Source organism: Carettochelys insculpta, chromosome 4 (assembly GCF_033958435.1).
Source record: "Carettochelys insculpta isolate YL-2023 chromosome 4, ASM3395843v1, whole genome shotgun sequence".
Taxonomy (NCBI): domain Eukaryota; kingdom Metazoa; phylum Chordata; order Testudines; family Carettochelyidae; genus Carettochelys; species Carettochelys insculpta.
The window spans coordinates 85,585,293-85,608,199 of NC_134140.1; the positions used below are offsets into that span (position 1 = coordinate 85,585,293).

Consider the following 22,907-nt stretch of genomic DNA (forward strand, 5'->3'; position numbering starts at 1 on the left):
GTGCATCTACATGCAACATGCACTTTGTCAATAGTTCAATCCACAAAATCCAGCATATCACCTCTCCCCATTCAGGTATAATGCCTCTCTTGACAAAACAGCCACATAGACACCCTGGGGCCCTTTTATTGGCAGACAAGGCTTCTAGTTCACTAGGCAGCCCTGTCTGCAGACCTGCTGGTCAGCTGCTCTGTCCTGAGAGGGAAAGCAGTCTTGCTGTCTGTTGACAGAGCAGATTGCTCTTTTCACCTGCTTTTATGTGTTAGATGCAGTCTGTCAACACAAGTTTTGCTGGGAAATCCTTTCCAAACACTGACTTCTCTAGACCGAGGTCTCATGTAGACATAGCCTTAATGTGGAAAACTAAAACAAAAGCTATTGTAACCATTTCTTGGCTTCCTATTCTAAAACACCACAGACCACAAAGAAAGGAAAGAGCATTATTTTATTTAGCAGGAAGGAGCTCTGTGCCATTCTATACAAATAGAATGCACAGCCTATGCACACTGTGTAACATGCACAATAAAGAACCTTTTATTAATGTAAATCTGGATTCTCTGCCAAAGTCAGGCTGTTCAGATAGCAAAGTCTGATCAAGCGAGTTTTTTTTTTTGTTTTTTTTTTTTTAAAATGGACATGATCATGGTGCCTGTTTAGGCTGTGCAGGGGAAAGATACAATTAGTTTGATCTTCACCAGTGTCAGTAGGGTTAACATAAGAAGCTGTCATTGTTCAAGGTTCCCCTTGGTGGACAGAAGAATAGTATGGTCAAGTCACTGCCCTCCCCTTTCTGTATTTCACTGCATATTGCCACTGTCTATAGATTCCCAAACTAGAACTCATGCAGGTGACAGTCCATTGGGCCTGCTAAGAGTGATGGCTGGCTACCAGAAGAGTGCAATCCAAGGGCCCAGCCATGAGATCAGTTATATCTGTGGTGTCCAAGATGCTATTTGGCCAGTTGGCTTGAACAATAAATATTTTCAGAATGTGGCTAGTTTGCTATAGCAGTACCCACTATAGTGGCTTCTGCTTCAGAACTGGTTGGACACAGAGTTCAGCAGTGGAGTTGTCTTTCAAATAGAAGTGGAGGCCCAGGTTTACTCCTTGATGGGAGTACTTGAGATTGGGTAAAAGTCTCAGCAAGGGCAGTCTATGCAGGGACAATAAGAGAAGGCATTGATTTTCCTTCAAGTGCACAATTAATTACTATACTCCTTTATTCTTCAGCATTAGAAAATATTTCTAATAACAACCCTTCCCTGAATACTGCAGAGGGATTTCCTCCAGTGCTCGAAGCTGTAGAACTGACTTCAGCTCTTGCACCAATGCTCTCGTGATATGTTTGCACAGGGAATGGAATTAGGGATAGAGAGGGAACTGACCTACAAGGAATATCCCCCATGATGTCTAGGAATCATCACTGTGGTCTGATGGAGTGGGTTCCATACTCCTGAAAAAAATTTGAGTGGTGGCAAAGAGTAAATGTCCTTCAGTCTGTAAAATGACTCTTGATCAAGGTGTCCACAGGTTTGCTTTGAAGTAGCCTGCCTTGAACAGAGGCCAAAGATCCTCTTTGGAACACATTGCCTGTTTTACTATGGTACTCCGGATACACACTGGAAAAAGAGGATGGTCTTTGTCTGCTGTAAATCTGAGGTCTAGCTTGCATTCTCCTATGAGACGGTAACTCAAATTGCATAGCTTAGACGGACTTATCCTTTAGTGTAGGCCTGCCCTTCGTCTCTGAGGTTTTGGCTCAGTAACTTTTCTTATTCTCCTCCCAGGGGAGAAAATATTCAAAGGGTAAAAAAGAAAGCCCATAATTCAGGGGAAATACAGAACATACCAAGACAACAAAAAACCTAAGTCATTCTCAGCTCTCCAGAAATAAAACAGGAAGTTAAATTTGGAAATCTTGATTCTCTACTTCCTTACACAACCTGTACACCCCGGTAAAACAACATATGAACAGATCAAAACTGCTTTTCCTCCAGTCTGCCTGGCCAGGCCTTTGTAACTATCTTCCAGATGCCAACTTTGCTAGTATCACTTATGCTAGTCAACTCAAAATTGCCAGAGTGTGCACTGGGCAGGGAAGGGGGCTGCCAGAAAGGCATTCACTTGGAAAGGCATGAACTTCCAGAATATACTTTTCTCTGCTAAACAGTATGAGTTGGTTAACATTTGGGATACTTACAAATCCCATCCCAAATCAGGCCTTTAGGCAGATAAAGATGAGGTTCAGAATAGGGTTGGGGAGTGAATTTGGTCTTTAGCACTCCAGTTATTTCATCTTTGCTACATAATAGGTGTAAGCTAAACGATCTATGAAAGTATTTTTTAAAATATGAGTTTAACATCAGAAGGCTCCTGGGAGGTGTTATGAATAAATTCAAAACAGAAAAGCAGGTAGGTATTCTGTTTACTAACTAAATCCAGGTGCATCTTGTTTCCAAAACTCTCCCCACAACAGGCCCAAAACCACTGAATAAGTGTTTGGAATTAAGACTTTTTTTTTGTATTTTCCCTATATCCAAGACTCCTTAACTAGGTTACAGAAATAAATCAAATACAACAGACCATGCACACATTTAAATAAAATCTTTATTTGCATATTTACAATAAATCAACATATTGAAAGTGTGATTCTCTCTCTTTTCTACCAACTTCAAATACATTAAGTACATACTCCACTTCGGCTATAAAATACGCAGCCTAGTGAATAAGGCAAAATATTTACATAACACTAGTACTGCAAAAAGCACTTACTGTAACAGTAAGAAGTTAATTAAAAATCTCTTCTGTAAAGGATATCAATGCTGGAAAAAAGCTACAAGTACTTTTTGGTGGAATGTTGCAGATACCACTGTAAAAAGCATTTATGCAGTTTCATTTTTCTTTCCTCTATGTAAATGTCAAATTGCAAGCATGCAATGCAAAGGCAAATTTGATGTTGGGAAAGAAAAACATACGGCCCCCAGGGTTCCTCAGATTTGCGAGAGTCCTAAAGAACTCTTGACGTAAATGCCAGTATTTTTATGGAAAGTCGGCAATGTTAACTATCCTCAGTATTACACTAGCTACTTGATTCCACCTTTGTTTTCCTCCCAACGTGTGGCAACTTTGCTGCTGAATTTGAACCTGGGCTTTACAGGGGCGTATGACAACAGCACAACCAAACAAAAAGTAGAAAATAGGGAAATACCCTATTTTGACATGTGCAAGATTTAAGAGAATCATGTAGGTTTACTGCAGCAGTTCCAAGTACAGAACTCAGTTTCTCCATCAACTTATGAAATGTTATTCATTTGACACTTCACAAGCAGCAGTTATTCTTACCACTATGTATGGGAAATAAGTTTTATTCCCATTTTGGGGACAGAAAATGAGGGCAAAATGTAAACTACTAGCCTAGATTTGTGATTAGAATGTATTTTTATATTCCTGCCACGCATTACTCCCAAATGTATTGGGTAAGCTTAGCGTAAGTCTCCCAGTTAGTGCAATCTATATCCCACATATTTGAAGAGCAAGAGTATTCATTTACTCTTTAATGCTAACAGACAGCAGCTTAATCCCAATCTATCACTTTTTTTTTTTTTTATATTAGGTACTATATATAGGTTCCTAAATTTATTTGCTCTGAAGAAATGGATTCTTAATCTGTGCCGAAAATTAAAACTGTCCATATTTTATATTCAACTGATGCATTAGATACTCAAATCCACTACAGAATTTAAACAAGTTCAGTATTTGAAACTGAGATTCCAAATCACTTACTTTGTTCCCGTTTGAGAGACATGCTTCAGTTTGTCCAACTACTGAGAACCCCTTCAAGAGCAATGGAATACGTCCTCATGAAACAATGTGATAGGAAAGCACAGAACAGATTCCTTAGCACACTCAGGTGGAGATGGGCTTAACTTTTATCCAAAGTCTTTTCAGTTGTATTATGCCCTGGAACAAGGGAATCCTCATTCTCTTCTGCAGCAATAGTGTTATAAATGCCATCAGATACTTTGGCTGTTGTAGGCGTAGTCAGAGGTGTCACTGTGTGTCCAAAACCCTGGTAGTGACCACTCATGGGTGAAGATGGCATAGATGCAGCATCAGAAATTGGGTCTTGAGTAGATGAAGACAGTAAACTTGTATGTTCATTTTGTTCATGATTCTCAGCAAAAAATATTTTCCTTGGTTGGCCCAAAACTGTCCTTCCTAAAGTTGTGCCCAATTAAAAAAGTATTAGTGTTTTATAGCTCCATCTGTGTGCTAGGTGCTTTATAGATATTTAGTACAAAACCGTAAGAGTGCTACACATGAAACTGGTCTTTGTTTTAACATACCAGAAATGGAAGATGGGAGGCTTAATCAGCAATATTAAAAAGTCGGGGGGGGGGGGGGGGGAGAAAAAAAAACTGCCTCAAAGAAGCAGAAATAAAACATGCCACTAAATATTCATCTCTATCTTTCCTCCTCACCCCCCTTCCCCCCGCCCAAAAAAAACCCAACACATACTCAAAACAAAGTAAGAGAAACCAAAACACAAACAATGTTGCCCAACAGCATTAATCCGAAGGAGAAGAGACAAAAACTCCATCACATTTACTAAAGCCTTCAGTATTGCTATCAAATTTACATGCAAGGTGCTCAAATATTGCAGTTATAATTACAATATAGAACACCAATATTTCTCTATAATTTTAGAGTCTATTGGTGCTAGGTTTGTTCAACTTCTCTTAAACCTTAAAAGCCATGACCCCAAAATTTGGTATGCAGCTTCCTCTTACTCTAAACTTAAACCAAGGTCAAGGTTTGGTTGTGCCTAGAAAGTGGGAAATGCCGGAAATCCTAGGGATTTCCTGGAACATGGAAAAAGCGGGGGCAGAGAGAGGAGTGAGGTGAAAGGGAGGGGCACAGTGAGGAACGACATGATACTGAGAATGAACACTGGGGCAGCTGCATCACAGAGAGACCAGAAGGGCTGTGCTCCTCCATCTTGCCTAACACAAAGACCAGGTAAGTAGTTCCTCTCGCTCAAACCCAGAGCTTGTCCCTCATCTCCCTGGACAGCCTACAGGCCACAGAGGGGCTGCTGGAGGAGGGGAATTCCCAAAACTACCTGCAGGCCACAGGAGGGGATACTGGAGATTTGGGGCAGCCCCAGAACCTCGCCCCTACCAGACAGGCTGCACACCATGTGGAGGAGTGTGGGGGGGAGAAGAGGAGCTGCTGGAGATGGGACAGCCCGAGGGGGGACAGCCCCTGCAGCCTGGCCCTCTCCAGACAGCCTGCAGGCTGTGGGGAGGCTACTGGAGGGTTGGGCTGCCTGTGGAGCCCCCCTCCCCATCCCACCCCTGACAACCCTGCAAGGCTGCAGGGGAGAAGGATCCTCACAGAGGCAGCTCCAACAGCCTCCATGCTGAATTGGGGCCACTGGAGACTGGGGGCAGCCCCAAGAGTCTTGATTCCACCTCAACAGACTATAAGCCAGGAGGTAAGGAGGGAGGGGCAGACCCTACAGCCTGCAGACCACAGGGGGCACTGGAGGTGAGCTTGTCCAGCCCCTGGAGAACCTCACCAAATGGGCTACAGGATGGAGGGGGACTGCTGGAGACCCAGGGGTAGCTCCTAAAGTGAAGCCTCTCCCCAAACCAGTGCAGTGCTGGCAGGGGGGAGGTGATGAACTGGAGGGCCAGGGTTAGCCTGCAGAATGCTGCCCCACCCCAACAGGCTACAGCCCCCAGTTCCCTCAGGACAGGCCACTGGCCAGGGAGTGTTGCCCTGGTCCAGTGGAAGGAACTGCTGCCATAGCACCATGAACCCTCACTCCAGCCTTCATTTTTCCTCATTGTATATTTTTCATTTATTTTCAAAAAATTACTTCAGTTAAAGAGCTGAGCAACACCAGGTACATCTGCTAGTATTTTATAAAACCGATGCATCAGTCTACTACTATACTTACCAACATTTCGAACCTGTTCAGATATATCTGCCCTAAGATCAGAAATATCCCACATTGCAAGAAAGGAATCGAAGCATGATCCTTCTTCAGCTTCTTGGACATAAGGTTTATAGGAAAAACTGTAGTGATGAGCAATAGCAGCAAGAAACATTTCCACACAGATAATAAAATCCTGCAACAAGGAGAGAAAGACATGTCTAGTCTTGCAAGAATATCACCATGACAAAATATGCATTTCTAGATCTCTTTCCAGAGCAAGACAAGCAGGAACTCGTTCAGTTCTGGAAAACTGATGCTTTGGGGCATCAAATAACTACTCCTTATGCACCAGCAGCACTTCAAGAGTTCCCTTGAGTTTGGCAGATTATCTGGACAACCATGCTTACTACAGTCTGTTCCAACTTGGCACTTTGTGACTATGGTGACCACACTGCCCTATGGCAAATACGGGATACTAGCCTCTAGGGATGGGGGCGAGGCTGCTGTCCCTTGTCAGGGCTCCTTGGCAATGGGAGCTGCTGCTCCAGGGCACAGAGCCCCCATCCCTGGTGCCTCAGAGTCGCTGAGTGTATCTGGCATCCAGAAACCACTCTCCACTGCTGACGGACATAACCCATCTAAGCAGCCACTTTTTGGAGTGGGGACCAGGAAGCAGGGCGTGAGATGTAGGGTAAGTGGCTGTGGTTTAGGTAGTGCAGGGCACTAGGGATGGGGAGGCACCAAGGACAAAGGGGAGTGGAGAACATGGGCTCCAGAATCCCATGGTGGTGGGGGGGGGGGGGGGGCGCGTTCCAAAGCCTCCCAGCAGGGGAGGGAGAGGGAAATCAGGGAATGAAGCGGGAGCTGCCTCTCTGAGGCACGGGAGGCTAGGGAACGAGGCAGTCAACCTGTGGAAGGGCTTCTTGGCAGCAGGAGCTGCCTTCCCTAAGTGTAGGGCACCAGAGAACAAGGCAGTCACCCCACGATGGAGTTCGCTGGCAGTAGGGGTTGCCACTGTGGGGTGCTGGGGAATGGGGCAGCCAGCCAGTGGAGGAGCTGCTGCCATAAGGTGTAGCGCTCCAGGGAACAGGGAAGCCACCCAGCAGAGGAGCTCCCTGGCAGGGGAGGCTGCTACCCCGAGACACAAGGTGCCAGGGAACAACAGCCCTGCAAAATAAGGAACAATTTGCCTATTTTCTTAAGTTGAGACACCTGTGAGACAGCTTAACTAAGGGACTGTTCCGATAAAAAGGGAATGGATGGTCACCTTATTGTGGCATTCATGCGCCTAGCCTGACTTGCTGGAAGTGGAAACTCAGCAATGAATCTCTTGTGATCAGACATTCAAAAATGTATGTCATTTATGTGCAAAAAAAACTCAGGTGGGGCAATTTAACTGAAATATATATTTCTATATTACATGTGACAAAGTGCTGAGTAACATTTTTCAGCACTCATTCAAGCTTACTTACAATACTATCCAATACACAGATATCTAGTGTCTCTCACTGAAAACAAGAGTTTCTATGAACATGCAATCCTGTTTATAATTTTCACTCCAAAATATTCTCTTTAACCCTCTACCAGTTCCCTGTAAACAGCAGCTGTTTGTACTTACTTGTAGGCCGGTGGCCACAGCTTCCACACTTTGCCATTCCCAAGTGCGTTTTTCAGAAATAACACCAATTTTCACCAGCAATGCTATAAGTACAGCTTGCCTACAAAAATTATTTGTATTATAGCATTTAAAGGTCCCATTATACATTGTACAAACATTTCTAAATATTAAGAAACTTACAATCTAAACAGATGAGACAAAAAACAGAGGAAACAGGCACAAATTAGCAAAATTTAACATGGTTCATGCAGTAGAACAGTGGAAGAGGGGTCAGAAACCTTTCCAAGGCAATGTCAAAATTCCATCTTTTGACTTCTACGTCGGGTCCTGGTACCATTGATACTTTTTAAAGTCACTAACAGTCCTAATTAAACAGCTTCATTAATAATGAAATGAACACGCAGACATTTATATTGGGTAGTGGTTGGTAGCATTAGCTGGTCTTTTGTTAATCCACAGGCAGCGGGGATTTGCACAAGCTACCAGCTACATGAGGGAGAAGGGGCAGGCAGGGCTAAGCTCCCACCTCACATGTCAATGAAAGTCAGCTCACACGCCCATCTTCACACCTGTGCCAGGGGTTGCTGACCCCTGGTCTATACAAAAGCAAAGCTTCCCAGAGTCCCAGGTTCAGTACCTCTGCACTAGAATACATTGTATCTCACAAATGGAACAAATTATTTGTTAACCTTATGTGACTTAACACTCGTATTAATCAGTTGACTAACATACAGAGTTATGTATAAGGTTTGAAATACAAGAGATCACAAACCATCCTAACAATTAGGAAATTAAGTTTTGTAGACTGAATAAAATGTAACGATTCTCAGTTTCCCTCAATACAAACTTTGCCTAAATATTTTATATTTCTTTTAAACACGTGTGCTTGTCTTTACACTAATTTATAGACGGTAATTCTAATTTTAACTCGAGTAGATGATTTTTGTGGTTTAAACAGAACAACCATTGTGAGCAAAGCATCCCTTATTCTCCAGTCCTAGTTTCTGGCAGTCAGAGGTTTAGGTCACCCAGAGCAAAGGCTGCATACGTCAGTGACCTGAACATTCCTAGCATTGTTTCTACTGTGAGAAGCACTGAAACAAATACTGGATTAAATGTTTTACTTACCAGAAGGAAACAAAAACTACCATCTTCACACAAAGAAATTTGCCAACAGGCTGGATTGGGTTCAGCTCTTCACGCAGGACTTTATAAAACAGCACAAGGCAATACATAGCAAACTAAAGGAAAAGCAAAATTGTTAACTTTTTACAGTTTTAAAATTCTTATGTTTACTTTGTGAACTGCGTTGTTTTAAAGCAAGTGTTCTATTATGTGAAATATGCTCCTGTACAATTCAAGAAAAAAGTTAAGCAGGCTAGAGGTTTTCTTTCAGGGATTTTAGAACTTCTACTTTATCGTTTTAAAGACTACCCTCTTTAAGATATATCATATTGGAATAAGTACAAATTATTTCATTTAAACTGGACGGAGAAAACAGCTGCAAATGATTTGCAATGACTAGAGACAGCCTGGACTTGAACCAGAGACCTAGAAATGAGAATATATTATCTTACTAAACGACTAAGCCTTTTAAGTTCTCTCTCTCCACCTAACCACATTAAAACACTTCTGTAGAAAATATATAAGAAAGCAAAAACTAAAGAATGACATTTTAGCCTTCTATTATGCATGTAGTGAGGATTTAAAAGATAAGTTCTTCTCAAAACCCTAATTACTACTATTACAAGTTGAACTTCTTTAGTCCAGTGCCTCCGGGACTTGATCAGCGCTGAATAAAAAAAATTGCTAGACCATGAGGGGGAGGGGTCAGTATTGTTTTGCAACATTACCAACACTTCTGCTGCTTACTGGGCTCTTAAAAGAAATTTACAGGTAAAATTACAGCTAAGTAACAGCACAGAACACTGAGAGCAATGACTGATGTCTGTTAACAAACTTTATGGGACTACAAGAAACTTGCCCACACCCCTAAAAGTGGTCATTCAGCTGACTAAAATCATGCCAGATTCCAGATGTTGCCAGACAAGAGAGGTTCAATCTGAATTGATATTTTAAATTAGAACTAAAAAGTGTCAGGATAGCCTGACAGTCCTTTAAAATTTCACTGTAAATAAAATACAAAAAGATACATTCTTGATACTCACCACTTGTGACATGTTGTTAAGGATAACCAGATAAGTCCAAGCATTTTTGAAACTAAAGTTTCCTTCATCATATATACCCACCAACTCACAGATTCTGGAAGAAAGTTTGGTATTAACCATTGCACAAGAAAACCAATTTTCTAAAAGTGTTACTAAAAACTTGTATCCCACTGATCAAAGGTCAGAATGTAAAACTTATGTTTCGTAAATACCAGTTCTCAGAGCCTGTACAGAAGTGAAAAAAGTAACTTCTAAAAATGTGCATACCATAGCAAAGTTTATGGTAGGACTTATACAGTGGAAAAGAACTGTGTCTTCAGATATGGAAAAAGCATTCTTTTTTTGCTTGTGAGGAACATGTACTTCAGTAGTCAATTTTTATTTATCTATTTTGCAGAATTTATTTGCATTTAAAGAAGGTTAAACTTCTAGCCAATATGACGTTAACTGTTCAAATATGAATCAACTTTAAACTGAACAAGAGTTGTGATATTGCTTATGCTTGGCAAAAGAAAAAAAATTAAGAGTTAAATTGGCAAAAGGGTAAAGACTGAGGCTTCACCTGCTCCCTCACCAAGAACAACAGTTAAAAGAAAATCCCAACAAACTACTTTTCCATAGAAGCAGCAAACTGGGGGAGGTAGGCTTGTTACCTGGCCACTGTCCCTACCACGTTATTTTATATCTTCCTCTGGTACACGATAAAAATTTTTTGAGACCCATACAGGAGACCTGAACCGAAATGCACATTTCCACCTCCAATGGATTCAACAATATAGCAAGAGCTCCCATTTGTCACCATGTGAAACCTAACACTTCAAAGATAACAGTTTTTAAAGGTGATGTAATTTTATGACTATATCTGGAATTTAAAATTATTTCAGAACTCCAGGAGGGCACACAGTCAAATTGCTTGCATGTAAAGGTTAAGCCACCTTCAATGACTGACATGTAATCTGACTGAGAAATACTCGTTTGTGATAAAGCAAGAGGAAGTAGAAAAAGTCTACCCATTCTTAAGACTTCAATTCAGCATTTTTATAGGGGATTTTATATGTTAATTCCTTCTGGATGAAAAGTTAAATATTCATTACCCCAGCTGAAGAAAAGGTAACCATAAGTCAAAAGAAAATCAGAAGTTGACATAGTCAAGTCAGCTTCTGCTCCACTTACAACATAGCAAAACAAAAGTTATATTTTAATCAATTCAAATATAAAAACCAACTGTGTAAAGAGTTTTTTCCACTGTAGCTCACAGATTATATTCTAAAAGACAACAACATCAAGTCTTTATGGGTATACTTACAGAGCAATAATGGTGGTAAACGGTCTGACAACAGTGTACTGCAACACGCCTAGTTTACATCTAAATAATAAAACTCTGCAAACAAACAGAATTTATCACTTAAGAAATATAACAAACATTAACTATGGAAAAATTCCTGTCCCTGGCATTTTCAGTAATTTAAAAAAAAAAGCTTTACTTCAAGCTATGCTTAAAGTTAATCTGCTCCTAGACTGTTTCAGTAATTAGCCCAAATATCATAGAGGTTGAACTCTCATGCAGCACCCATGGGACCTGACCAGTGCCAGATGAGAGAATTTGCCAGAGGATGGGAGGTTAATATTTTTTAGCATATTGACAACACTTCCATGGCATACTGGGCTCTTAGAAGATATTTAGGGCTAAATTACAGCTACATAATAGCACAGAGCACTGAGAACCAGGAGTGGTGACTGTAAGCAATCTTTATGGGACCACAGAAAATTTGGTCACACCCATGACAAATGGTTGTACAGCTAATTAAAATCATGCTGAAAGAGAGTTGCAAATTAAAAAAGGTACAATCTGTACCAACCATTATGCAGCAATTAACAGAATCATGGAAATACAAGGCTGGGAAAGCCATCAAGAAATCAAATAGTCCAGACCCTTGAATGGTGAGAGGCCTAAGTAAACTTAGGCCATCCCTGACTGGTTGACCAACCGGTGTTCAAAAAACTTCCAATCATGGGGATTCTGGAAGCTTCCCTGAAAACATATACCAGAGCTTAACTATTCTCATTAGTTAGAATGTTTAATATCCAACCTTATCTCTTCCTACAGACTAAGCCCATCACTTTTGCCCTACCTTCAAGGGACAAGGAAAAAACAATTGATCATTTTCTCATAACACCCCCAAAGCAATTTAAAAAAACACTTAGATTATCTCCGAGTCTTCTTTCCTCCAGATTAGCAATACTCTTAAAAAAAACAAAACACACACCTTTTCCTCATTGGTCAAGTTTTCTAAACACTATCATTTTTGTTTCTCGCTCTGGACTCTCACCCACTTGTCCACATCTATCCCAAAGCGTGGTGCCCAAATCTTGACTCAGTACTCCAGCTGAGCCCTCCCTAGTACACAGTTGAGTAGGACAATTACCTTATATACAGCACTTCCATCAACAGACCACACAATATTTGTCTTTTTCACAGATGCATCACATTGTCGATCATTCAATATATGATTCACTATATAACCATATATCTTTTTTAACATTACTAGAATACAGCAAACCCTTGAGATATGCGCATTTTACATGCACATATCTCACATTAGCTGGATTGGAGGGGGACCCCGGAAGCTCCAGCCCCAGGCAGCTGCCAAGGTGTTGGGGGGGGGGGGGGGGAGATCCCACTGTCAAGGGGAACAGAGCTGGCACGCCCTGGCTCCAGCCTCCGCCATGCATCCCAGCTCCAAACCCCCCCACCCTGGCCCCAATCCCTGCAGACCCAGCTGAACTCCACCCCCCACCCTCACCTGCAGCCCTAATCCACCCCAGGCTTAACCCCCTGTGCCCCCCTACCATACTCCAACCCCCTCCAAGCCCCCAACTTACGCATATTTCAGGGTACACATGGGTTGTGTGGAACGCAACCCTTGTGTATCTTGGGGGATTACTATCTAGCCAGTCATTTTATTACAGTCACTTTTTGGAACTGTCAAGTCTCCTATACAATTTCCTCCCTTAGACTGTCTTCCCATGGGATCTTATCTCTCAGTTCTGAGTTTCTTAAAGTCTGCTTTTCAAGTCTACGGTTTTTTCCTCCAGCCCTCATTCCTTCATTTTCTTAGAATCTTGAAATCTAGCAGTTCACGACCACAAATGTCCATTACATTCCAAGGACTTACGAGAAACGTTATGCTTTGCCACACTACATTTTCAACTGACTACATTGTAGCTAATGCTTCATTCACCTCTTCTTCCTGATCTGAAGATCTACAGTAGATTTGTACCACATCACCAGTTTTAACCCCTTTTTATCTTTATACAGAGACTCTGCTTGTCTGCCTCCCTCTGAACATTGCATATATTCTTCTGGCCTCCCCTTTCTGAAAAAGCTCTCTCTCTCTACATCAATATTAAAGTCATGAGATTTAGCTCACTACGCCTCTGTCATGCCATCCTGTATTATATTATGGAAGTGACTATCAACCTTTCCAGACTACTATACCCCTTTTCAGGAGTCTGATTTCTCTCGTGAGCTCCCAAGTTCTACTTACCTTAAAAAGCCACACAACGTAAAATACAAAAGCGTCACTATTACTGAAAAATAACTCATGCTTATTTTACCATTATAGATACATCAACTAGAATACAAAAATTGTACTTACATTTCACGTATTGTATGCAGGGTAGGCCAAAAAAAAAAAATCATTGCCTATGAAATTTTAATTTGTACTTTGCTAATGATTTTTTTTTCCTGTTGTAAAACTAGGCAAATATCTAGATGAATTGATGTACCTCCTGGAAGACCTCAGCATCCTCTCCAGGGATACTATCAGTATTAGTTGAGAACCACTGGATTATGGAATACGGATAAGCAGATTGCTTTGTTTCATTCTACAAAACACCGATTCTTTCTTTGCTGCAGCCTTAAAAACCTGATGTTTCACTCAACAGAGCACTGATCATTCCTTCAGCCTTAAAAACCCTATCTTTACATAGCACAACAGGGTTATATTTCTCATGTATTATAGAATAATTTCACTAACAACGTCAAAACATTTGCTTTTGATTTCTCAGTCATAAAACAAGGTCATTCTGAAAAAACTCGTGATAATCCACTATCAAAACACCACAACACAACACAAGGAAGGGGGCATAATCAATCAATGAAGCAGCTACAGATATGATCAGGGGGCCAAATCCTACTCATTTTATTCACGTTAACTGTTGAAGTGAAGTCAGTGGAGCTACATTGCATGAGTTAGTCTGCAGTACAGTAAACCCTCAAGTTATGCGGTGGCTGCACTCCTCCTGCAACCCCTGCATAACTCAAACTGGTTATGCAGAGTTTGTCAGTTTCCTGGGTCCTGAAAGGGGCGGGGAGTGGAAACCAGGAAGCAGCCTGGCCCCCGGCTCCCCTCCCCTTGCAGAGCTTGAAAACTGACCCAGCCAGCAGCCTGGGTCATTTTCCTGGCTCCAGCCAGTGGAGGGGAGCTAGGAACTAGGGGCAGCCTGGCTCCTAGCTCCCCTCTGTTCCTTTGAGCCAGAAAACTGACTAGGGCTGCTGCCCCACTCAGTTTCCTGGCTCTGCAAGCAGAAGGGAGCTGGGAGCCAGGCTGCCGCCTGGTTCCCAGCTTCCTGCCCCTCCCAGACCCAGGAAACTGAACAGCCCACCAAGGCTGGTCCGTTTCTTGGCTGCTTGTCCCTGCCTTCCCCGAGTGGCAGGGCTGCCAGCCTAACAGCAGCACCATTGGGGGAAGGCAGGTAGAAGGAGCTCTTAGCCCGTCTAGCTGCCCGCAGCTGCATGTAGCCAGGCAGGCCGACTGACATCCGCAGAGCAGCCTCAAGTTGTGCTTAACTCACGTTAAAGTGAGTTACACACAGGCTGAAGCCGCATATTTCAAAGGTTTACTGTAATAGGATTTGGCCCCTGTTCCAGCATCCTACAGGAAAACAGCGTGCCTCAAAAAGAAAAATTCAAGAGAAGCACCTGTTCTCCATGTTGAATGTTGCTTTCATACCTATTATTGGAAAATAAAGAAGTCTTTTAGTGTTATACAAGTTAATTAGTTTATCACCTAAAAACCCCTTTTTTTCCCCAAAAACAGCTATTTGAAAAACATTCCACAACCACTTTAGTTTACCACTTCTGAAATTAAGCTGAAATGATCTGTTCTGTGTGCACATTGCAAATTGACTTAACTAGACAGCATCAGCTATAGCACTAAACATGAGCATCCATATTTTCTGCAAAGAACACGGCATTAAACATTGAAGATATTAATATAAAGATACGATAACGTACTTACTCTCCCATAGCCCATGATGGACAACAACAAAGGGGAGGTAGATGTCTCTGCTGATCTTTGGCTTCTATGATTAATACCAGATTTGGGTACCGGTTGGTTAAATAATTTGAAAGGAATACCATAAAATTGTAGATGACGTATGCTTCATAGCATTCCCTACAGGTATCCACATATATTGCAATGTTGGGATACTTCAAAGCTATCCACTATAAGAAAACATGGAAACATTAAAAAATTGCATTCAAATAAAAGCAAATGAACCAAGTATGGACTGACTGCTTTTCACATAAATTACTTCTAAGGACAGTATACCTGATATAACTATGCATAGTGTCTTTGAATTTTTAAGGTTGCAGAAAATTACATAAACAACAGTAGGTCAAAGTAATTGAAAGGTGTACGCTACACAAGGGAGACAGTGTTAAAGTTGCACATTTTCATTCCATAATCTGGTACTATTTGGCCAGATAGTACTGGAATCCTACTTCTGTTACCCAACACCTCCATCAGAGCTTAGAATTTCCTGTCTAGAGAACAACTTGTCTGAGAGACCCACAATACTGATTTATTCCAAGGACCATGGGAGAAGTTGCACTGCCCCCATTTTACATATAGGAAATGCAGATACAGATTAAGCAGCTTGCCTAAAATCACAGACGGGAAGAGTTAGCACACGGAATCCAGATCTGAGTCCCAGTCCAGTGATTAATTGTTGCACTTTCAAGCTCTTTTTGTGATTAAAGCCAGCCAGTGAGAGTCAGAAAAAGTACTTGTGATTTCCTTACCCCTCTTCTTGCCCAACAGTAAGCAGTATAGCACAGTAACATTTGCTAGGAATAACAGTCCCCCAAACAAATGGAAAAGAACACCAATTGTTCTTCAGTAACAAAGAGGACTTAGAATTTGTATGTATACATTCATAGTACAGCCTACCTTTCACTGTTTTAGGAAGTACTACACACCAGTAGCATTTTATATTATATGACCAAAGTTCAGTTTACAGAAGTTCACCACTCTATCAAAAAACGATTTCCCCATATATATGCAAGCACTTTAGAGTAAAGGCTACTTCCATGGAAGTTTCAATTTTCTACTTTCATGTTTCAGGTCTGGAGTTCTTAAAGAACAGTTGCAATTTTTTTTTTTTTTTTTTTTTTTTGTGTTACAGTGAAAAGTTTATTTCCCCACAGACACCCCATAATTACACATTAAAGACTTCATTTTAACCTAAGGAAGAAATCTTACTATCAGATGAATTCCACGTGTAAGGAGTTTCAGAAAGTTATAAGCAACCCAGACACAGGTTTAGACTAAAAATTATGCAACTGTGTCTTTGAAAGAACCATCCTTAATTGGGACTTATTCACAATATTTCAACCTAGTTGGCTGCCAGCCTCGGTGCTTCAGTAGGACCATAACAAAAGTTTAAAAATATACTACTCACACTTCTAAAGATACCCACTACCTCTTACACAGCTGAGACACTATATTTCTATCAGACAAGCCATGTAACAAGCTCTAACAATATTTAAATAATGTTCTTTGCAGATGAGCTCTCTCAAATATTCATATTTCATCTGAAGTTATTTTAAACTTGGCCTTTACCCAAAGGCTAATTTTTGTAGAATTCTGATAAAAATTTAATTAAAGAGGGAGAAGAGAAACAATTTCTCATTCAAAACTCACCACCAGGTCTAAAATTTTGAGCATCAACTGAAGAGTCTTGACAAGGACCCAATCCTCACTGAATTAAAGTATATTTTTAGTATTATGCCAGGCAAAAATCTAAAGGAATTTTCCTTTACCACTTCCTTTGCATACCATTCCCCTTGCGGTAACATCCCTGTTAACTTCTATGGCTCCTCCCTCATCTTTGCCCAGCTAGCTCCTTTCCTTGGACCCTCCGTATTTCTCTTTTAAAAACAGATTTAAAAAATTGAAGAATTAAGTCCTTTGAATGCACCACAAAGTACTACCAGGACAAATTTAAAACAGCTCTTGTGACCACCCTCTAGCATCTGAAAGGGATTTGAAACGTTGACTGGCTTTGCTAACTGAAACAGTGTATTGGGCAATATACTTATCGGAAACCCAAGCTCCACTGTGTCCAATACCACATTTTGTTTTCACAACAGGAATGGAGAAAAACACTTTCAGTGAGCTCTCAGGCTACTTGCTTTCTATTCTCCACGGAAAAGGAGCCAATAAAAAACCCTGATAAGTATTCACAGGTTCTCAGTATCGGAACCAGCTTCAACTGCTAGAAACTCCTAGTACAGCAAGATTTGGGGCACTCCTTCTAACCAATTAACTAATATAACTAAGGCACAGAATCTCTGAAAGGGCTAGAGAGGTTACTGGCCCATCTGGCGCTGCAGTTGAAAGGAGGAGGACAGAGCACCACTCCCCTTTTACAGCCTTCATCTCAGGATGGTGAGGGGAAGACCAGGAGGGTGCATGACAAAAATCCAGCAGTCATTGCTACAAGAAGATTCCACAACTAGAGCTGCACTGCAACATACCCAATAAAGAGGAATGTGCAGAGGCCATTTGAGGAGGTGTCAAGTTAGCAAGGATTTCACATTAACATTGGTTCTGTTAAGCGTACTCACTTCCATGTCCCTCAGAACAAGCAAAAATACAATAGTTCAGTGAACTAGAAACTAGAAAGAATACACTTACGCTGTCTAAGCTGTAAATCGGCACCATCCATAGAATCCTGTAATGATGACAAAAGAAAATCTGAGGATTATTGCATGTATTGTCATTACCAGGAATGGGGCATTCAATATTGGTAGCAAAGACTATGTAAAGTGTTACCTTATTATTGGCTTCTGTAATTCAGGTTGAGTGTAATGAACTAAGTGTTGCAATATTCCCCAGAGAGAAATAGGTATCGTCATCAGTACAAAAATTCCAGCAATAAACCATGCCTTGGTATGAATTCCAACCTTAGAAGGGAGGGAAGGAAGAGCAGCACAAATACACATAAATAAATGGTAGCTTACTGTACTTGTAGAACTAATATTTTAAATCAGTCTTTGGAGTATGTTTTTTAATTGCAGCAAACCCTTAAAGGATACAGCAGCATTCCACACTGAACATACAAATAAAAGGTAAGATGGGATTCAGCAAACAGCTGTAAGAGTGAAAGGAACGTATTTAACATTTTTTGAAGTATTAAACATCAGTTAACAGAAAATTACCCCAAAAAAGAGTATCAAACACTGATACATGGGAGAAAACAAAACCAAAAACTAGAAATATAGATAGTTGCTGGGTTCTGAGATTACCCCAGGGAAGTGATCCCACATTAAGTTCCCTTTGGTTCTTTTTTTCAAATGCAGTTCAGGATGCCAACCAGCCTAAAGATACTTAAATGTATAACAACTGAAAAGTTCTTTATTAAAAGAAACAGAGAAGGAAGTTAAAATTAACCTGTGAAATATGATTAGCACTGAAAGAGAAAAATGTATTCAACATGTTGTATCATTTATTTACATTGTGTATTATATAAAAATATAAGACTAAATAAGACGGAACAACCCAGTTTCAATAAGGACCAACTAAATAACAATATTTTATTTCATATATTGCATCCTTTAAGGAAATAAAAGAGCATAGTACTCAATTGAGTTAAACACTACAAATCTTTTATGTAATTTAACAACCACACTTAATGAATGATTATTGTACAGCAAATACATATTAAGATGTGAGCACTTTAGTCACAGAATGAGTGGATGCAGTTCCACTATGTTTCTAGACACCAGCAGTTTTCAACTTTTTTCATTTTCACATCCTAAAAAATTCCAAATGGAGATGGACATCTTTGACACAGGAGGTCCATGGAACTTAGGCAGAAATGCAGTTGAGGTGGATTACATCTCTAAATTTAATCAAAATAATTCAATAAAGCTAAAAGAAAAAACCCACCATTAAACCAAACCAGCTTAGCGTGGCCAAGGGCTAAATTTTGAGAATGCTTTTAGAAAAATAGTTTTAACACTGCTTGCGAGATCAATGAGAACAGCTTGAAATCATGAAGCCACTGAAAGCCCAACGCTAAATTTTAGTACACATACATCTAACTACTGTTTCAATAACAGCCACAGGATGTTTTCATATCAAACAGAACCACCTCAATACCCTAAAGGTTGTGCAGTGTTAGTTAACTTCAAACCTTGAATACCTGTTCATGTACAACTCAGGTGCATAAGATTTGAAGTTACTGTCCAATGATACAAAATAAAGCTGAGGCTTAAGCCAAGCAAAGTGAAGTGTGCTTAAGAAGCATGGCGATATGAGAATGCAGTCACAGTGAATATGTAGACAGGAAGATAACATTTCTGAGGCTTGTTCTACACTAGGCAGTAAGTCAACTGTAGATACACAGTTCTAGCTACACTAATTGCATAGCTAGCACTTGTTATCTGCAGTCTACTTACCTAGCCATCTTCACAGTGGAAGGTCTCCCATCAACTCCCCCTTACTCCTCATGATACTGAGGAGTATAGGAGTCAAAGGCCGATCACAGATAGTTCAATTTCATGTGCCTCTACCAAGCGCACAAAAATCGAACTTCAGAAGATTGACCACATCAATCTTCCACATACTCTAAATGTACCTTGAGAAAAACTTTTAGGTATGAATACACAATGGTGCACGAGTGGGTTCAGGACAGGGGGATGAATGTGAGCTGCAGGGGCAAGCACACACAGAGCTTCTCCAATTGCTCATCCTGTGCCTAAGGGCTACATGGACAGCTGACCAGCCTAGCACCCCCGCTTCCTCCCACAGTCAGGCAAAGTGGCGCCAGTGGTTCCAGCCCCACAGGGGAAGGAAAAAAAAGAGAGATATTTAGGCCAGATCAAGTTAAGCAAGGGACTTGATCTGGTCCATGGGCTGCAGTTTCTTTTTCAGCACATTGTACTGAATCCCATCCATGCTTGACTGCAAATGACATCACTTTTAAAAGAAAAAGTCAACTTAATCACTTATGCATAGACATTTAACCCTCTATTGTTAAAATTAACACCTAAGAATACCGACCCTGAAGGAGAACAGAGAAACACCTTTTGTTGTTTACAGTTACGTGTTTACGGCTACGTCTACACGAGCTCATGGGAATAAGGGGACTTTGAAGTAGGCGGGGTCCTATCAAAAAGGAGCCCCGTCTGGACGCGCCACACGGCAGCAAGCCACGTCAATTTCGAAGCATTATGCATTTCAGCGCTTCATTAGTAAACTTCGAAATGGCCATTTGAGCGGCCATTTCGAAGTTTGGGGCACGTGTAGACACGGCCTATCTTATGTATCAGAGGGGTAGCCGTGGTAGTCTGGATCTGTAACAACAACTAAGGGTCCTGTGGCACCTTATAGACTAACAGAAAAGTTTTGAGCATGAGTTTTCGTGAGCACAGACTCACTTCATCAGATGCATCTGATAATATTAATATTTAGACTTAAATATTGAGTCTGTTCTGGTCTGGCTCTGGTCTGAAGAAGTGGGTCTGTCCCACAAAAGCTCACCTCATAAACTATTTTGCTAGTCTTTAAAGTGCTACTTGACTGCTTTTTGTTTTGATAGTGTATAGACTAGCACGGCTTCCTCTTTGTTTCCAGAGTTTCCATTCTGTCACTCATTTGATAATGGGGGTTATCTTTAAATCCACAAAACTGGCATAATCTCAAGAGAAAACTGTATGTTAATTTTTAGTTTTATTTAAGCAGATCTGGAGTCTGTGTCCTTTTCAAGTAAGCTGGTATTAGCACGAGGCCGAATAAGACTTTTAAGAAAGCTAGACTTCACACTGAGCCTTGCCTTGAGAATGTTCAATTGAGTTTTCTGATGTCACTTTCTTTCTGTGACATCACTCAAACAATAAGTCTGCAGGCAAGTTTTATAAAAAAAAAAAAGATGTTGGATTTATGAAAGTAATGTTAGGCTTAATTACAAGACAGAAGAGGAAATGAGCCTGACGATGAGTGCTTTGAACAAGACATTACATTCCTTGCAGGAACAAATGTAAGACAAACAGAATACCTGTTACCAAGATGCAGAGCTGGTGCCCTTGGGGAAAAAAAAAAAGATACAATGTCATATAGGCCGTTTTACTGACGGCAGCTGAAAGCGTGACCCTTAATTTGGGTTTCAAAGCTCAGCACCCTGTGTTGACGCCAGCTTACCAAAGAGGAGAATGCCTATCGCGTGTACGCCAAGCAGACAAGCCAACGCTACTGGTACAGCCTCGTTCGTTCATTTAAGGCCCAGGGCCAGGCCCCGCACACATGCAGCCCAGTCCAGCGGTTCAGGGGCAGCTTCGTGAGCCGCTTACCTCCAGTTTCTGCAGCTCCCACAGGCACAGGGGAACTGCCACCAGCAGCCCCACGACGTAGATGACGACGACCAGCGGCCGGATCCATCTCCGCCAGTTGCCGCAGGTGCAGGGCATGGTTCCGGCAGCGAGCGAACAGCTGGGAGCCGGCTTGAACCTCACTCCACCCACTCACGGGCCCGGCCCGGCCCGACCCGGCGGGCTCAGGGGCTGGGAACCGGCCTGGAGCGCGCGAGCGGAGGGAACACCAGCAGCCGGGAGTCGCCGGCCTCTCGACCCATCGTCCCGACCTCTGCGGGACGCGGCCCGAACCCCGACCCCAACCCCGCCTCCGCCTCCGCCTCACACGCTCGCTACGCCCCCCAAATAACAACTACTTCCAGCGCCACTAACGCCCCTACGCCCTACAACACTTCCGGGTCTTCATGCAACCGCCTCGCAGCAGGTGCCGAATTATTCCCCGAGTCCTCCCTTCTCGATCTCTGATTGGGCAGCAAAATCGTCAGTCCCTGTGGTGGGTGGGTCTATTAATCAGTGAAACAGCGATTGGTTCATAAGTGCTTTTGCCCTCCCTGCGCGACAGGCTCGGTAGGTGTCCCCCTCCCGCTCTCAAGTCAATGGTCTGTCCCAAGCTAGGGCGTTGGTATCCGCCGTGGCTTGCGCGGCTGCACTGGCCAGACAGTGTATGGCCGTTGCTGGGCAACGGGGCAGATCCGGCCGAGTCCGGCTCCGCGGGCAGTGCGCGCTCAGAGCAGAGCAGGGTAGGGCAGGCTCCCGGGGTGACGCTGTTAAGTGAGCAGCGGGGACCGCTCCAGCTCGAGAGGTGCTCGGGTCCTCTGCCTTCCAGGCCGTGCTCGGGCTACAGCCTGCTGGAGGCCAGGTCGCTTGTGCTCCCTCCTGCCCGTGAAGAGCCTAAGTGGCCTTGGCTAGGTTAGGGTGTGGAGTGGCTAACAGCTTCTAACCCCCTGGTCAAGAAACCACGGCAGGTGCTGAAGCACGTACGACGCCGGTCGGGTTAAAGCTCTGACAGGCTTTGAGCAGTTTAACCGGTTGAGGGAGGTCAGCTTGATCTACGTTTGCCTTTTTAAGGGGTGTTAGCTAGCAATGGCCAACCTTTCAGCCTTCTAGTCCAAATTGGACCATGTTGGAATGACTGCAGGAATTGCTGGATGAGCACATTGGCGTTAAATTGTTTTATTGCTGCTGATAATTCATGGACACTTTTTTCCTATGTTGTAGAGGAGCTGGGAAAGCACTAAGGGATTAATCCTGCAAGTATTTATCTACATGAACAGTTCCACTCAAGCTACATATGAAAGGATTGGTTGTATTTGATTGTAGCTTTGTATTGTGCTTCAGAACATGCACAGTATCCTGACCGTTAAGCATTAGGAGAGAGAATTTCATTTTGGAACACAACAGGGAATCAGGGAAATCAAAAATTTGTCAGACTGCTTAGTCAGAAGGCAAGCAAGGACTAGAGAATGCTGGTAGTGATTTTCCTCCCGCATCCTAGATTTAAGGAACAATGTGACC

General features: G+C 42.1%; 1 protein-coding gene across 3 annotated transcripts; it reads right to left on the bottom strand.

Moving 5' to 3' along the window:
* Positions 1-2,595: 2,595 nt before the first annotated feature.
* Positions 2,596-21,682, bottom strand: TMEM184C (transmembrane protein 184C). Of its 3 annotated transcripts, XM_074993212.1 has the most exons (10): positions 21,372-21,682; positions 17,854-17,984; positions 17,716-17,752; positions 15,034-15,239; positions 11,037-11,111; positions 9,731-9,824; positions 8,691-8,803; positions 7,563-7,662; positions 5,966-6,137; positions 2,596-4,218 (listed from the first exon to the last, which is right to left on the bottom strand). In XM_074993212.1, the coding sequence occupies exons 1-10, from the start codon at positions 21,486-21,488 to the stop codon at positions 3,923-3,925; spliced, it is 1,341 nt and encodes a 446-aa protein (XP_074849313.1). In that variant the 5' UTR covers positions 21,489-21,682; the 3' UTR covers positions 2,596-3,922. The 3 variants fall into 3 exon arrangements, with proteins under 3 accessions (XP_074849313.1, XP_074849314.1, XP_074849315.1); XM_074993213.1 differs by lacking the exon at positions 11,037-11,111; XM_074993214.1 differs by lacking the exon at positions 21,372-21,682 and having other exon boundaries at positions 17,716-17,775.
* Positions 21,683-22,907: the final 1,225 nt, after the last annotated feature.